At 35.6% G+C, this 18,211-nt stretch overlaps 1 protein-coding gene across 9 annotated transcripts; it reads right to left on the reverse strand.

Moving 5' to 3' along the window:
• Positions 1-204: 204 nt before the first annotated feature.
• LOC132142411 (protein SON-like) lies at positions 205-17,745 on the reverse strand. Of its 9 annotated transcripts, XM_059552253.1 has the most exons (13): positions 17,613-17,745; positions 13,102-13,184; positions 12,851-13,022; positions 10,930-12,524; positions 9,678-10,060; positions 9,471-9,602; positions 8,862-9,080; positions 8,667-8,777; positions 6,769-6,885; positions 2,972-3,119; positions 2,826-2,891; positions 2,479-2,594; positions 205-780 (listed from the first exon to the last, which is right to left on the reverse strand). In XM_059552253.1, exons 1-13 carry the CDS (start codon positions 17,693-17,695, stop codon positions 622-624), a joined length of 3,384 nt encoding a protein of 1,127 aa, XP_059408236.1. In that variant the 5' UTR covers positions 17,696-17,745; the 3' UTR covers positions 205-621. The 9 variants fall into 9 exon arrangements, 3 of the variants coding, with proteins under 3 accessions (XP_059408236.1, XP_059408237.1, XP_059408238.1); XR_009434064.1 differs by lacking the exons at positions 205-780; positions 2,479-2,594; positions 2,826-2,891; positions 2,972-3,119 and adding exons at positions 3,777-4,382; positions 4,474-4,561; positions 4,658-4,767; XR_009434060.1 differs by lacking the exons at positions 205-780; positions 2,479-2,594; positions 2,826-2,891 and adding an exon at positions 4,474-4,561 and having other exon boundaries at positions 2,981-3,119.
• Positions 17,746-18,211: the final 466 nt, after the last annotated feature.

An 18,211-nucleotide genomic window follows, 5' to 3' on the forward strand; every position in this document is an offset into this window, starting at 1 on the left:
TTTTTTTTATTTTTATTATTATTGCAGTTTGTATGATGCTTTAAGAATTTAATTCTTGAAATGATGACCTAAAATAAGTTTTATGTATTCTTTACAAAGCTACTGAACCATCTTGTGAATTGAAAGCAAACAGAAATTACTTTTTAATTTGTAATTTTTGTTAAGAGTATTTGTGAAACGAACTGTACACAATAAAGAACATAATTTTCCTGTGAAATGATTTTCCATTTATTCTGCTTCATCACAAAAACATGTTCTCTGCCAGCAACAGAACACAAGACGTAGATGTAATGGACTGGGGGCAGGTAAATCTTTAAGGCTTTATAAAGATAAAAGAGTTATAAAGCATGCGTGACACATTTACAAGAGCTGACACAAGTTTAAAACAATGGAGCCCTCGATCAAATGCAACAAACACAAATCTTCACGAGCTAAACTCAGTTGACTACATAGTCATCAAGGCCAATAGTTTACCAAATCAAGTGGGACAAGGTTGAAAAAAAATAATAACCCAAATTACAAAAATACTTCCACATATGTCATAGAAAGATGATATTGCTTTAATGGCCAACATGAGAAATGAAGTCAAACTAATGTGTCTGAGCGTGTTGTGCGCTGGCATCATGTGCTGGTGGCTGCTGTGAACACGGGGCCTGTATGAACACCGTCGCCTGCCACCTCTCCCATGGCCTGCAGTGCGACCGTGGCTGCCACCGCCTTGGCATGTTTCTTATTGGAACTGGCAGTCTGAGGCTGATAATCACATCCGTTCACCACCACCTGTTCACACAAACACATCTGACTGACACAAAACTATGTATTTGGGGCTGAATGCACAATCTCTGATTCAAAGCTATTATTTAGTGAAACCAGTATTTAATACTTTCAGTCAAGATATAAATAAGATATAAAAACCCATATAAATAATTGTATTAAATACATTTTTATTTTAATTAAAAAAACGATGTGCACCCCTGTGTGTGTGTGTGTGTATTAGTGCTGGGCAACAATAATCTTTAAAAATTGTGATTAATCGCATTATTAGTTGCGATTAATCGCAATTATTTGCATTGTTACGCGCAAAACTAATAATGTATTCAAAAGTAGTGTATTGTGCACTTTTTACATTTAAAAGTATGCCTACTGCTATATGAACAAAAGTGTAATAACATTTGGTTTGCAAACACTTTAAAGAAATAAGGTGCTTCCTTTTACATAGTAGCAGTTAAAATATTTATTGTAGCCTAAATCTCAACTTATAACATTAATGTAATTAAATTAAATATAAAACAAGCGATTTGTCACTGCCAGGACATTAAATTTTTTTATAGAAAATATTTTATAGTTTGTTATAAAAAAACAAGTTATGATCAGAGTCCAGAGCCTTGATCATAACATTCCAACAGACGTCTTCCTATTAGAGACCTGCACGATCGACCCCCAACGCCCGGTTCATTTGACTAGTGTGATCGTTCTGTTTAGGGGTCCCTGATTCGGTTGGGAGAGGTGGGCCAGACCGTGGTTCAGTTATATACAGATCAGTGAGTGTGAGCGCTAACCGCACCAGAGTGCAGATCTTCTGATACATGGTGCATGATTGCATGAATATTTCCAACGCTATCTAACGGTGACTTCGTACTAATTTTTACGAATCGATAGATCTGTAAAGCAATATATTGTAAAAGGGATGTGTGTTACTGCGTTGTTAATAAAAAAGAAAAAAAGAAAAAAAAATCCTCCACTGTGTTGAGCCAGAGTCATCTCTGCTGTCTTCACATGCTATCGTAAACTAGGGGTGTCCTCGACTAAGGATTTTCATACTCGAATCGGAATTTTCGAATCTGCCGATATTCGACTGATAGTCAAATCATATGTTTGGGGGTGGGGCAAAATACATTAACAATAGTCAAGTCAGACATTCGGCTGGTTTTATTCACGCACTTTAAAATATTAATTTATAGCTTCTTTCTTTTCAGATTCTTACAGCTTTATCATAATAGGCTGTATATTAACTTATTGGGAGAAAACAGGTAGTTCTATATGAAATCAGACACTTGAGCTCCCCCATATAGTCAAAATGGCATAATCAATAACACCACGCGAATATTCGACTGTTAGATTGGTAGTCAAATCAGGCTCCTCGAATCAAAGCATTGATTCGTCGACTTTTCGGGGTCACCCCTATCGGAAACTTCTTATTTCCAACTTATAAAGCCATGATTAGGAGCTCGTTTGCTCGTTCTTTTCTGTTAAAAATAACAGTGGACAGTGATTTGTGAATGTTGATGCTTAGCCTAAATAATTCGATCGGGAGCATCCCCTCGTGTGACCCATGATTTGTCTCTATGTGTATTCAGAGCCAGTGAGCAACGGACTTTCATAATAATATAAAACTGCATTAATGTGCGATAAAATATTTGTTGGCGTTAAATCAATTAATGCATTAACACGATAATAACACTAACCCTAAGCACAAACCTTGAAGAGAAAGTTCTTGCGGTGGTCGGGTCCGCTGTGGTGAACCAGCATAAACTCTGGCTGTGGCCACTTCTTCTTATTGCACATTTCCATAAGAGCGGATACCGGATGCTTCCCTGCAGAATAAACATCATACCCAAATTCCTATAAACCTGATGGATTGTACATTTGCAAGAGGGTTTAGGATTATCAAGCAGTTATTTCCCTCTGACTTCAGCATCCGATTTAACCACGTAAAGCCTTGTAAAGACAAGTTCTGGAAAAAACATTCTTTAGAAGACTGATGGTCATATTTAATACTCTCATTTGAACATGATTTTCTAAAAAATTATGTACCAAACACCCACCTAGAAGATCCTTCATCACGACAATGTTGCCAGATTTCTGGGTTTTTTCTCCTTCTGCTACAAGTCCTGTATGTACAGAAGCATCCAGCACTATGATCTCAGTCATGATGATATGACTCAATGATTTCTGCACAGCCTCTTCTTACCCTTGCGGTCCGTTTTGAAGTCAATAATGATGGGCTCCACTGTTCCTTCTCTGTGCTTCCCCAAACCCTCCCCTGAATGCCATCCCATCTTCCTCATCAATAACTCCCCCATCCCACCTGAGACCGGCGCCGCTCGCAGGAACTGGTCCTGAATGGAATGGGACAGATTCAGACAGAGAGAGGCAAACGAAGGGAAACGGGAAGCAGTGAATGATACGCTCACATTTAGAGCAACAAGGTCACGTCACTGCAACTGGAGCTGTGCTTAAATTAAAATATAAGATATAATAGCCTTGTGAGTTTGTGGTTTAAGAATGTGTGAAATGTTTAAATGTAGAATCCTTTATTTCTCACCTGGAGCAGGTCTAAATAACTAAATAAGTATATATTATATATAATGTAACACTATTGGTCAAAGTTTGGAATAATTATAAATTTTTGAAAATGTTTTTGAAAGAAGTCTTTTCTGCTCACCAGTGCTGCATTTATTTGATAAATAATACAGTAAAAATTTGTTACAATAAAGATCGTTCTCTATTTGAATATAATTAAACATTTAATTTCTTTCTGTGATGCAAAGTTGAATTTCCTGTAGTCTTCAGTGTCACATGATCCTTCAGAGATCATTCTTTGCTGATTTGCTGCTCAAGAAACATTTATATAATGTGATATTAATGTTGAGAACAATCGTGCTGCTTTATATTTTTATGAAAAAAAAAAAAAAAACTTTTGGACACAGCAAACGGATTAAAATTTACAGTGAAGACATTTCCAGTGGTGTGAAAAAGTGTTAGCCCCCTTCCTGTTTTTTTGCATGTTTTTCACACTTTAATGATTCAGATAATCAAACAATTTTAAATATTAGTCAAAGATAAAACAAGTAAACACAACCTGCGGTTTTTAAATTAAGGTTTTTATTATTAAGGGAAAAGAGAATCTAAAACTGTATGTTGTTTACAAAGGGGTTCTATTTCACATAAATGTCATTCTTTTGAACTTTCCATTCATCAAACCATTTTGAAAAATAAAATGCATCATGGTTTCCACAAAAAAATATGAAGCAGCACAACTGTTTTCAACATTGATAATAATCAGAAATGTTTCTTAATCAGCAAATCAGTATATTAAAATGATTTCTGAAAGATGATGTGACACCGAAAACTGGAGTAATGATGCTGAAAATTCAACTTTGCATCACAGGAATAAAATATATTTTTAAATAAATACATTCAAATAGAAAACAGTTCACAATTCACACTTTTACTGTAGTTTTTTGATCAAACAAATGCAGCCTTGGTGAGCAAAGACTTTCAAAAACAATTCCAAACTTTTGAGTGGCAGTGCAATTTTTACATAGCACAAAGCATCTATAATACCATCCTCAACAGATCTCAGGCTCTGAGTCGGTTCACTGTAAACAAATAGGAGGACATGGCAGAAATAAATCAATTCACACACAAATCCACATGAATAGAAGGAAGGGTGCTGGAGGACGTACGTACCTAGGCCCCCATCATCGGCCGAGCATCTGACGTGAACAGAAGGGGCCTGACTGTGACCATGGCAACAAGGCAGCTACAAGGACTGACCCTGCAACAAGTTTCCATACAGAGGGGTGAGAGTTCACAGATCAAACTGTGAGCCCCCACCCCTCGTCCATCCGTGTCCCAAACCCGCCAACCCCACCAATGAGCTTCAACTTTGTACCCACTGGATGCCAGATCCCAAGAGGAGCAAACATTTTGACTGCAGTTAGTGCATGACCAGGCCCTTTTGATGCAGCAGTCATTTTAAGACTAAAAACCAGAAATAAAATAAAACCTTTGATATGATCTGAACATTTTGGATTTCGCTCTTAAGTCAAGAGAGCGCTCCAAACATATCCCAGGATTCATTGAGACTCGTATCTAGTCAAAGTTGGCCATTTTGGAAACACTGCCCTGAGACATATTTGGTTGTGTGAATGCTTTGGTCTCTCTTAATAGAGACCAGGTATTTTGCTAGCATTTATTTAGCATCCGAGTCTAAATAAAAACTGGGATTATCGTGTCTTAATGTAAAGGTTTGCATTACACAGTGGTCAGCATCCAAAGTCTTCAGGAAAATGAATCTCTCTGCTAAAATCACACTTGTACATTTTGATCGAAAGGTTTGTGTTGTGTACATTTAAAACTCTTAGAATAAGTATAACATACAACTGCAAGAGATTGATTGTTTTAATAAAGTAACATGAACATCAATACGATAATACACAAATTTTCAATGAATAGCTTCATACTGTTCAATATTTGGGGTCAGTAATTAATATTTTATTCAGCAAGGACACATTCATTTGATCAAAAGTGACAGACATCTATAATATTAAAAACAATATTTACATTTGAAAGAAAAATTTAATGTATCAACTGTTTTCATCATTAATTATAATCAGGAATGTTTCTTAAGCAACAAATCAGCATATTAGAATGATTTCTGAAGGATCATGTGACAACTGAAAATTCAGTCTGCATCACAAAAATAAACAATAGAAAACTAAAATAAAATATTAAAAACTTGTATTTGTATTATTGCTTTATTTTCTATTTCCGTTTTAGTAATCACCAATACTTCAAGTTATAAAGGTAACATTTCTAAGTTTTCCATCTTAAAAAATGATGATCAATTTTAACAATGATCAAATTTAAAAGTATTATTTACATTTTATATTGTTTCAATGCTATTATATTTTTAATAAGCCATTATTTTTCCAGTTTTCAATTTTAATTGCAGTAATTTTGTTATGTGCTGTTGTCATTTTTATTAGTTTATCATTTCGCAATTTCTACTGTAATTTTGTTCAAATAAATATTCCTTGCTGAGCACAACAGATTTCTTTCAAACCCAACCCCAACTTTTTGAACAGTAGTGTACATTACTACAGGTCATTAATCTAACTGTAGGCTGTTCATGGTGCAAAAGTGTGGTCACAGGGGTGCATACATTGGCTATTTTCCAAAAATGGCTCTTCCAATCCAAATTTGAATCCTGATGTGAATGTCTTTAATCATTGGTCATTCAGAAGAGGGGCGGAGAAACCTACTTCACATCCTCTTCCTTCCTTCCTTCCTTCCTCCCCTCTCTCAAAAGACACTTTTAAAGGAATATAGTGAGATGACTTCCTCTAGAGCCCATCCATCAATGCATATACTATGACAGAATTTCAGATATAAAATATCTGCATGACTGTGCACAAGTGGTGTACCCGTACAACTGCTGCTGGGTTTAATCAGAGAACCTCAAAACATCGTGATACGAGCAAATATTTGCACTTACTCTATCTTCCAGCTGATAAAGCATAATGACGTCAGTAAACACTGCTCTGGGCTGTCTTTTGGCAAGATCATTTCCATGGAAACCTTGACGTCATCTTCGGTCCCAAATCAATGCTTATTACATTAAAAACAGACTATCATTGTGCGACTGACCGGACTGCGGTCTGAATAACGAAGTTGGGTACACCAATTGGCAAAGTCATTACAGATGACAATTCTTCCGTATATGAAATTTTATAAGAGGGGATGATGGGTATTTTGAGCATTCCAGGATCTATTTTACCCTCCATGGGCAAGAAGAGTGTAAATCTAAATTAAGCACAAGTCAAAAGGGTCTGACTGTACTTTGCCAAAGTGCATGAGGAAATGACGTGTACTTTGATTCTAGGAAATTGAACACACATGTGCGATGCAAAACACAAACCATCGAGCACAATATATGTGTGACATCATTGTATGAGTGATGCCGTCGACTCATGGCTTTACCTTCTTAATCCACGCTTGCGGGCCGCTGTTAGAAAGCTCATCAGAGGAGAGCACTTGAGCTCCTGTTGAGCCTGTGAAGAGGCCGGGAATCGTATTGGATTGGGCCCATGCATCAACCTGTGAACATTAATAACCAGATGTGAGCTAGAAAAATCTGAAAATATGGAAACAAAGTTTCAAACCTAGGCTAGCGCAGAATTCATGCAGTTCATATTTTCTGCACTGATTGTGGGGGAAATGTGACAAAACATGTTAAATGGATCTGAGAGCACCACTCTTCTGTGTTATTTTAGTATTATTTATACACTTATAGTATTTATTAATATTCAAATTAGTTTTTATTTATATATTCTCCACTTTTAACTGGAAGTTTAAACAATTTTAATATGTCAGCACTTCTTTAATCTGATGTCTGTTTTATATTATTTAAATGCTAATATAGTAATAGGAATATTTGAATGAGTATATTTTAAATAAATAATATATTTTCAGTATTAATTTTAATTTTAAGTTGTAGTGATTTCATGTTGTGCTTTTTTTCTTTTTAATTTGTTTTATCTTTCTATATAGATTTAAAATTTTTGAGTTTAAGTGCGAGTAATTTTCGCACTTTAGCAATATTATTTATTTTAGTCAGGGCAACATGTCAATTTTAATTTTAATTTGTTTTTCATCTAAGATATATGTTTTCTATTATTATTAATTACCATTATAGCCAGGGGTGCACATAAGTGGTCTGCAGGTCCGCATGCGCGACAAAAAAATAAAAATCACAAACTGTACAATATTGATTTGGTTGAAGTTTTATTTTCAACCTGAAAGCATAAATCTAGGCAATGCAATGCTGTTTTCAAAGCACAATGCAAAACTGTGACATTCATCCACTGACGCTCTTTAATCAGCAGCGGAGATTAATACGGTAGCGCATATACTTACTTGCCGGCAACCTGCCAAAATAAAAGCCTGCTGATTTTAAGTTTGAATATGATGAAAACGCTTTTATTTATTTTTAGGCGCTTTTATCCAAAGCGACTTAAAATTGGGGAATACATAAAGCGATTCTTCTTAAAGAGGCAAAGAAAGAAAGTAGTAAATATTAGCATTTTATTTTTAATGTAAGAAGTATAAATGTATTTGTATTTAATACTAGGACTGCCTTTTATTTTTGATAATATTATCACAGACTATTATTTAGTTTATTTCCTATTATTTTATCTAAAAAAAAAAACTAAATAAATAAAATGCAATAATATTATAACTATTACACACTATATGCAGTGTGAGGACCAACCCAAATCTCCAAGTTCTCTTATGAGAACCAGGCTGAGAAAATTATGTGCACCCCTGATTATAGCACTTATTAACAGTTTGAATAACCCTTTATTTTTTAAATTTTCAGATTTTAGTATAATTTTGGTCATTTTGTTATGTGATTGTCATTTTTCGTTTTTTTATATATATTTATATTATAGCTATATTTTCGGTTAAGTTTTCCATCTAATATTTACATTTAATTTTATTTGAATACTATTATATTTAGGAATTATTTTTCAAAGAGCCTTTAATTTAATATTTTACGTTTTCATTTTGATTTTAGGTTAAGTTTAAGCAATTTCGTTAAGAGCTTTTGTCATTTTTATTCATTTTTAAAGATTTATATTTTTTTTACGTTTCAGAAAAAAAAACTTCCAGTTTTAGAAGTTTTAATACTTAGTACTTCACGTTTTTCACCTAATATTTACATTTTATTTGATTTGATTTGATTTGATTTTATTTTATATTGTTACATTCATACTAGTAGCTTAAAATTTGATTTTTCTGTGAAGCATTTCTTTAAAACTTGATTTAAGGACCATGATGCCTTTCTAAAAACCCAATGTCCAAAAGAGGAAACGTACTTGCTCCTGAGCCTGATTCAGCATGCACATGGCATTGATGTCAAAAGGGTTTTCGGCCAGTCTCTTCTGGGCAACCGCTCTCTCACTGACAGCCGACGTGATGTCCACAGGCTAGAGACAAAAGAGAAAAGCTTATACGAGCTGAACACAAGACTTATTTGAGATGAATTAGATTTTTAGAAGTTAAACACTTACCTGAGAAGGTGCTTCAGGAAAGACACTATCATTGTCCTTGCTAGTTTTCTCAGTCCCAGAAGAACCTGATGCAGATGGCTTTTCTGTTTTCTTTTTGACTGATACCCATTCACCATAGGCACCATCAGCCTCTTTATTCCTGTGTTGCGAGCCGGAAGACACTGGGAACTCCTTAGCAAAGGTCGCTTCGGTTCGGTTGGATGGCTTTATTGAGGTGTTCTGAAGGAAAAGGGGGCGTATGGGAACACGGTTACTGTAAAATAGGGACATAATAATATAAAAATTCAGGCCATATTATAATTCTATTCTATATATTGTCTAAATAAATAAAAAAAATTAAACAAGTTGATCATGGCACTCCTCACTACACAGATTCTGGAAAATCTCTGGAAGTGTGAATGAACCAAAATCAAACGATTTGGAAAGAGGCTTAGGAAAAGTAAAAGCCTACCTCAACAAGCTGTATAATCCAAGGTAAAATTCATGTTTATAAAACAAACAGCGTGTGCCAAGTTTAATACACTGTGAATTGTGATATGATTTAACAAAATCCCTAAACAAAAGTATGCGCAGTGATATAAAGGTGATGTGAAAAAGAGCGACACTTACACTGAGACTGAACGCGATGCCCTTATTCTCCTTAAGGGACGCTCCAAATGGCCTTTCATCCTCTTCATCGTCTGACACATGTGGTTTTGCGATGGCCATCTCTTCCTTACTATCTGCTATCTTTTTGCATCTCTGAAAGTTTAAATAAAGTGTTGATTCAATGCAGATCAAGAAACACCAAAGTGCAAGCACATGCACAACCCTTACCTCTGTTAGCTCTTTAATACTGAAGCTGTTCGCCTGTTTTGCAACTTTCTTTTTAGCTTCTTCAATATTGGCGAGATTCTGTGTGTTCGAAGACGGTGGCTTGTTGACGATTGTGGGTAATGGTGCCATTTGTGGCAAAAAAGCCAAAGCACCCATGCTGGACAAAGCAGCGGTCATGGTGGCGGCAGTCATACTAGCCATAGCAGCGTTCATAGTCATGTTTGACATCATTGGGAAGGATAAAGACATGGATGTGGAGTTTGGGATTGGCAAGGAGAGTTGAAGAACCGCTTTGGGCCTGAGGCTCTCCGGGATTGGCATGCCGGCCTTGGCACACATAGCTGCAGCATTAGCCTTAGCTATTTCCAGCAACTGCTCTTTATCTGGGGAAAATAAGATTAAGTGAAGACCAATGCACCATCACTAATGGGCAAATGTTTAGGATAATAAAGATTTTAAATGTTTTTAAAAGAAGCCTCTTATGCTCATCAAGGCTGCATTTATTTGAACCAAAAATATAATAAAAACAATAATGAAATATTTATTTTAAAATGTAATTTATTTCTGTGATTCAAACTTGAATTTTCAGCATCATTACTTCAGTCTCAAGTGTCACATGATCCTTCAAAAATTTGCTCCTTAGTTATCATCATTTGTTATCGGTGTACAGCTATTAAAAGGTTCTTATTATCAATGTTGAAAACATTTTTTTGCTTAATTTTTTCTAAAGATTCCTATATGAATAGAAAGTTTAAAAAAGTTGTTTATTTGAAACTGAAATCTTTTGTAAAATTATAAATTTCTTTACTGACATTTACTGACATTATCATTTTAATGCATCTTTGCTAAATGTGTGTTAATTTGTTGTCTATTTATTCATTTTTTTATCTTACTCTCCCCAAAACTCTGTATCAGTTTCTACTAAAATATCAAGCAGCAAAAACTGTTTTCAACATTCAACATTAACATTTTTTACTGAAATTAATACTTTTATTCAACAATCATGAATTAAATTCTTCAAAACTGACAGTAATCAGATTCATGATGTTATAAATGATTGATTGATTTCAAATAAATGCTGTTATATTAGCATATTAAAATGAAGGATCATGTGATATGGAAGACAGGAGTAATTAAAATCACAGAAATAAATTATATTATAAAATATATTACGATAGAAATGTGTTCTTTGAATTGGACTTTAGACTGCTGCTGTACAAGCAAAGGAAATAATTTCAAAGTTTCTTCATACCAAGTTCTGTGAGACGTGGAGGCGTCTTGCTGGTGCTGCGTCGAGTTTTGGACGCCGAGCTTTTGTTACGGAGAATGAGGACCGGAGAGCGACTGGGTTCTCGTTTCCATCTGTCCCGCTGATTTAGTGTTCGGCTTCCGAAAGCTCTTCTCCGACGCGAGCCAGATCGGGATCTCCTCCTCGAACGTGAGCTTGACCTCTTTCTTGATTTTGAACGTCTGCCTCTGTCTGGAGTTCGAGATTTCCTCCGACGGCCTTGTGAACGAGATCTCGACCTTTTCTTTTTAGGCGACCTTGATTTTGAGTGCTTGCTCATTGTTCTAGACTTGTGCGATTTTCTTTCAGAGGGTGATCGAGACTTCTGTGAAGACGACCTAGACTTTTTTTTTGATGATGACTTTGATCTGGATTGTGCAGCTACTTTGGATCTTGCAGATATTTTTTGACTGGGAGATCGGGATGGCGACATTGAGTTCTTCTCAACTGATGTTTCTTCAACGGTTGTTGGATTCACATTGGTTTCTTTCTTCTCAGGACTGGCAGCACCCTCTGAATCTTTTGGCTTAACAGTCGAGAATACTGAAGGTTCTTCAGATACATTGGTCACTTCCAAAGGCACCTCAGGTTTAACACATTTTTGTGAAGATGTGGTCTCAGATAGCTCTGCCAAGAAGGGAATAGGTCGCCAAGATCCTTTGACAACAACTGCACTGAAACCAGAATTTGAGATGTTCAATGCAGTTTCAGATAACTTGGTGTCAGATTTCACAGTCACTGTTGGATCTTTTCCATTCTCAGTTGTGTTTGGAGACACATTTGTTTGCATTTCACAACTCTTACTATTGTCCACTGCTGGATCTATATCCTTCGTAATCAATTCGGTTTCCAGTTTTAGATCAGACCTTGAGTTCGAAATGGACCTTGATCTTGAAGGTTTTGTTCTTGATTGAGACTTACTCCTTGAATGCTGTCTATGCCGTGGTGAGCGAGACCTAGATTTTGATGTGGACCTTCTGTTCTTCCTTGAGATAACAACAGACCTTGATCTGGAGCGTGACCTGGATCTTGAATGTTTGCCTCTTCTAACAGAATGAGATCTGGACCGATTGTTGTGTCTCTTTGACCTTGATCTGCTTCTCACTCTCTGTTGAGGAGACCTCTTTTTGGAGCTATTTCTAGAGCGGGAGGTCGACTTTGATCGAGGTTTTCGTTTTGGGGATCTTGACCTGCGTTCTGACTTTCGTCTGGGTGATCTTGATCTGGTTCGTCTTGCTCTAGAGCTCTCTTTACTTTTAGATGTCCTACTGGAACATCTTTTCTTTTCCTTGGTCCTTTCCATCTCTGTGCTTTTGTGGATCGAATTCTCCACCTTGGGAATAATGTCAGGCAACTCCTGAGGTTTACCAACACCAGATGTGTCTTTGAGCTCAGACTTTGAAGTCTTATCTGCTGAAGAGGACTTTGTATTTTCTTTAGAAGGTTTCGATTCAGACTCAGAACCAGATGCTGAAGAGCTTTCGGACCGTGAGCCAGACCTCTTTGGTTTGTCTGCATCTTTGCTTTTTTTCTTTTTCTTTCTCTTCTTTTTCTTTCCACTTTAGACAAAAGCCATTAAAGAAAAAACAAAAAAACAACAACAGCGGATTAGTAAAAACGACAAAATGAAATTTAAATCAAACCCACTTAGATGAATTACTTTCATTTTTAATTCATTTGAATAGTCCCAAACATTTTAGTGGTGCTTGACCCGAAGATATACATGATCAAAATTTAAGAATAAAGACTTTTACCCGATAAAATAATACAAATTTTAAGTTTTCACATTTTGTAAATAAATTTTAAAACACAATGTATCGTCAATTCAAGGTAATTAATACAAACATTATTTGTTTTTTTGTAAGTACAAAGAACTGTGTTGCACCTTTCTTGAATCTCTTTGTCAGACTCTGTGTCTGAGCTGCTGTCTTTTCCTTCTTTGCGTTTCTTTCTCTTCTTTTTACTTTTGTGTTTTTTGTGCTTTTTACTTTTTCTGTGTTTAGTGCTGGTGTCCTCTTGACCATGATTATCTTGGAGGTCAGTATGCATGACATTATCTGCCATGAAGACAAACACATATTAATGACAGAATATATATCAGAAAATATAAAGAATGTAGATGTATTGATGACTAACCTGTTAATGTGTTCATTTGTTCTTCCTTGAGTCCATCTTCTCTGGTCTCTGTTACAGGATCAGACTGTGGCTCATCTTTCACACTGAATGGAAAAACACTGCATCATTCATTAAAAATACCATAAAGGGTTTAGATTTCCGAAAAAACACGCCTGGATTGCAGCATTTATTATAACAACAGCATCAGTATGGTGTAACATTTATTTGAAACACATGTATTTGGTACTTGCTACCTTATATCTTTACTCTTTCCTTTAATTCTTTTGATGGCTTTGGAAAAGTAGGATGTTTCTCTGCATCACTTTTTGCATAACTCATGGTCGTCGACACCAAGCTTCATTGCAATTACTTTCTAGGAATTAAATGCTTTCTCTGAATCTTTAAAATCTCTCCGCTAGGCGGTCGTCCAGGTGCAGATATATTTGTGCAGCTCAGCTATTCGACACTCCAGTGTATTTATGTTGCTAGTGACTAGGCTGGAGATAATGTTCTCTCTTGCCTGACCTCCGCTGAATGAGAAACAAACTGGTAGAAAAATGAAGTCAAAAACAAATCGCACGTCAAAGAAGATGGGAGTTTCAGAACACACTCACCGACTGCGGAACCGCCACAGACCAAGCAACTCAGAGGTGTTTAGGAGCCAAAAAAACTCCCCCAGAAAGTTTACTTCGGTCAGATGTTTCAAATCTGATTTTGTTCGAGATGACGTCATCAGTTCGTTCTTCAATTTCGTTCTAAGTAGATCAAGGCATGTAGATCTACAGTGCACATTTCGATTTAGGTAAGTAAATGTATTTGTTGTTTTTTTCCATTTGATTCTTTGTATTTATTTACGTTATCTCCTCAAGTATAATGCAACATTGTGCTTTCGTCATTGTTTACACATGTGGGTAGCATTTTGATTCTTTTTTTTGAAAAAAAAAAAGTTTTTATTTCAGTTTTATTGCCAAGTGTTAATGTGGGCTAAAATTAAATATGAGTTCACATTAGTTGTCTAGCAATCTTAATATTCATAAATTCATATGGGTAACACGTTATAGAAATATATACGTTACTGTAAACTTGAATGTTGAATAGTTAAACCATTAACTGCAGTGGTTTACATTTTTCATCATTCATTATGCTTGCCTAATGTTAATTCCAACATGTACTGATGTATTAAAGAATAATAGTATTATTTATAAATATTGTGCATTAAATAACTGTTTTTCTTCTTTTGTTTTTAGGAAAGCCCGGAGACTTTAGGAAGTGCTACAGGAAGACAAGAAGGACAGCTGGTTGTCCTGCTGTGCCAAACCACATGTGACCATATGAACACCCAGATGTGTCTGAAAACCTGAGGATGAAATGCAATGTAGTACTTAAGGCTGCTCATGGCCAGCCTGCTGCATTTGATATTGATCGATCATATGTAAAAAAAATTAGCTGGAAACAGTGAGATGATGTCTTTTGGTTATATTCAGCAGTGGTCAAATGTCTGGACAAATGACTATTTTTAATGTTTTTGAAAGGAGTCTCTTCTGCTCATCAAGCCTCCATTAATTTGATTAAAAATAAAGACAAAATCAGTAATTTTGTGAAATATTATTACAATTTAAATTAATGGTTTTCTGTTTTAATATTCTTCATATTTATTTATGTGATTCAGAGCTGAATTTTCATCCGCTTTTAGTCCAGTCTTAAGTGTCACATGATCCTTCATTGATCATTTTAATATGCTGATTTGATACTTTGTTAGGGTCCGTATTGGAAACAATTGTGCTGCTTGATATTTTTTCTGGAACCTGTGATAGGCTACTTTATACAGGATTGACTGACTGAATCCTGCAGGGATTTTCAGAATATAGAAATCTTTCCTAACAGTATGTCTTTATTATCACTCTTTTTAAATTAATTTAACATCCTTGCTGAATAAATGTATTAAAAAAAAAATAAAAAAAATTAAAATGACCCCAGACTTTTAAACAGAAAGGCATGTTGTTACAAAACATTTCTAATTTAAATAAATGCTGTTCTTTTATTCTTCAAAAAATCCTAAAATAATATCAGAAATATTAAGCAGCACAACAGTTTCCAGCACTGATAATAAATCAGCATATTAGAATGATTTCTGAATGATCATGTGACACTGAAGACTGGAGTAATGATGCTGAAAATTCAGCTTTGATCACAGAAATAAATTATATTTTAATGCATATCAACCTGTTTAATCTCGACATACACCAACATATCCAAATTATGAGTCATTAGTAATCCTTTGAAATATAAAAAATAAAAATTCTTGAAAAAAAAATTAAAAAAAAGGTTTACTCATTCAAGGACCACACTCAACAAAACTGAAAATGTGAATTCATATATTAATACTAGACACCCAAAAGAATGTGTACCAAAAATCTTGGTCATATCTTTATGTTTAACATACTTTACTTAATTTTTGAGGTTTGATGCAAAACATCCTTTCATGGTGCAAACAAGAAATAAACTGCTTTGATCATGTGACAAATTTAAGTGACCATTTATTTTCCATATTTGCAGGAAGTGCACTAAAACATCAGTCAGGAAGTTTTTTAGACCTTTATAAATGAAAACCTTTTTTTTACGGTCACTATTGTGACCAGTGGGATTAAAATAGGAAACCATTATTTTACATTTTAATGATATTTCGAAATATTATTTTTTGTGTATATTTTGATCAATTGAATGCAGCCTTGATGAGAGTGGGAAAATTATTTCAAAAACATTAAAAATCGTAATAGTGCCCACACTTTTGACCAGTGCTTCTGTGTGTGTATGAGCGTTTCCAGTAAATGTGCATAAAAACATATATACTGCCTATGGTGTGTGTGTGCATTTATTCATCTGCATGCAGGATATACTTTTATCTTTAAAAACACGGTAGCCATAACTGAATTGCATTCACCTCATTTATTTGTGACAACATGCTGTCTCAGATAGAGCATTCAAATGCTTTCTCGCACTGTTGTCCAAACTAAGCACACATCTGTAAACGAATTAAATAAGTAATAATTGCATGTGTTGATTAGTATCCTGGCATTCATTTAGCGTTGTAATATATACATGCATCTTCTGTAAAGCTGCAGTGAAATGATATGTATTTTGGAAAGCGCTGTAAAAATATATATGAAAATTCATATTTGCGTAGATATACAGCAGGAGGGCCAATCTGCTGCAGAGTTTAGCTACAACCCTTATCAAACTCACCTACCTGTGATTTTCTAATGATCCCGAAGACATTGAATAGCATGCTCAGGTGTGTTTGATTAGGGTTAGAGCTAAACTATGCAGGAAAGTGGATCTGCAGATCTACAGACTGACCCAGCAATGCAAGTGAAATGTCTATTAAAAACCTTTCCGGACATATTGGCGACAAACAATGAGAAGTACGCAAGTGACACTGTTTGTCTTGCTTCATTTTAACCAGACATACTGTGCGAACAAATGATCACAACCTTTCCGCTAAGGAACTTATCGCATCGAGACTGCCACGTGCATTTACCGCCGTTGTTCTGAGGGAACACCATACCCATCAGAATGGGATACCTTCGGTTAATGCGCATGCGCAGCAGTGAAAATGATGCGTTAAATTTAAACATTTCAGCATACTTAAGATTACAAGCGGTAAACAGCATACCCCTGTATAAACTGTATTTTTATTAAACCGGGGCCTATTAAAAAAAGCATACCCCTGTATAAACTGTATTTTAATTAAACCAGGGCCTATCAAAAAAGCATACCCCTGTATAAACTGTATTTTTAATACAGACAAAATAGGCTAAATTGACAGACTCCGCTATAAAACTCAACATCCGGTATGCTATTCTGACAAAGTATGTTACATCGTCAGAACACCGTCTCTCGTGCACACGCACGCAGCAGCAATCAGAGCCGTACGGAAGACTAACGTTACTTTTAATGTTCTTTGTAATTTTCCGCCTCAGTCATATTAAATGGGTAATTCCGATCACCGATTAGTATTATTATTTTAAATACCGCAACTGTTGCCTTTTCGCTAGAATTAAAATGTACGCGATTGTTTCGACAGATCGGAGATTTAAAAATGGCGCTACCGGAAATGCTTCAGGATCAGACGTGCGCAGTAGCGTTCCATCGTCTTTGAAACGGTCTATAGCATTAATACAAACATTTCTGGCACTGTTTGACCGCAGTAGTGTTAGCATGTCTGAACACAAAGATGATGAACCATTTTGATCAGTTAAAGTCACGACGTCATAAATCCTTATAAAACGATTAACGTAAGTTATAGTCGAACCCTAATTTACCATGGCAACCTTTGTAAGATTGTAAATGTTTACCTCTTGTCAACACAATCGTGAAACGTTTCAACACCGTGTTTCTGTGCGGTGAAGTAGAGGTGCTATACACCTATTACAGCTAATGTTTAGCTAGCCGGCTAAGACAAATACAACTACAGCTGATACAATGATAAAACGCAATCTAGTAAGGCACATGTAAAATATCTGACATTTTACCTGGTTTCTTGAGTTTCATCTTCGATTTCTTTAATCTTGTTCATTACAAAATCCCTGAAAATGTGCTCTATATCGGTCTCCATCACACTAGGATTGTTGCTGGGTCTGACTCCGCAAGTATCCCAGAAAGCCTCAGTGACGTCTACTTCCTCCGGACACACCAGCGAATGACAGCGACGGGGGAAGGCGGCCCGTTCAAAATGTAAAAATCTATTGCATTGAAGAGTTAACAAAAACAACTGTAGCCGCTTTGTGCTACCCGTTCCCTCTCGCTTATACTGTATTTCATTTCAGGTTCTTTATTGTCATTGTTATAAGTAACAACGAGATCACATCAGAGCATCACGTGCCATCTCTGACTCAGAGGCGGAGTTTGACATTCGAGCCAGGGGGGGCAAAAAAAAAATCATTGTAGCAGCTGGGACTTGCATGGCCTATCAATTGGGGAACTCAGCACTAGCACATATGGACAAAACAAACATGCTAAATAAACACATATTTATTTTTAACCCAAGAAAAAACACTACAACAATACAATCATATTTGTAAACAGGTAGGCTACTTCGCATAAGCAGCCACTTGACTTCGCATCGCATCTT

The sequence above is a fragment of the Carassius carassius genome, chromosome 6 (genome assembly GCF_963082965.1).
Source record: "Carassius carassius chromosome 6, fCarCar2.1, whole genome shotgun sequence".
Lineage (NCBI taxonomy): Eukaryota > Metazoa > Chordata > Actinopteri > Cypriniformes > Cyprinidae > Carassius > Carassius carassius.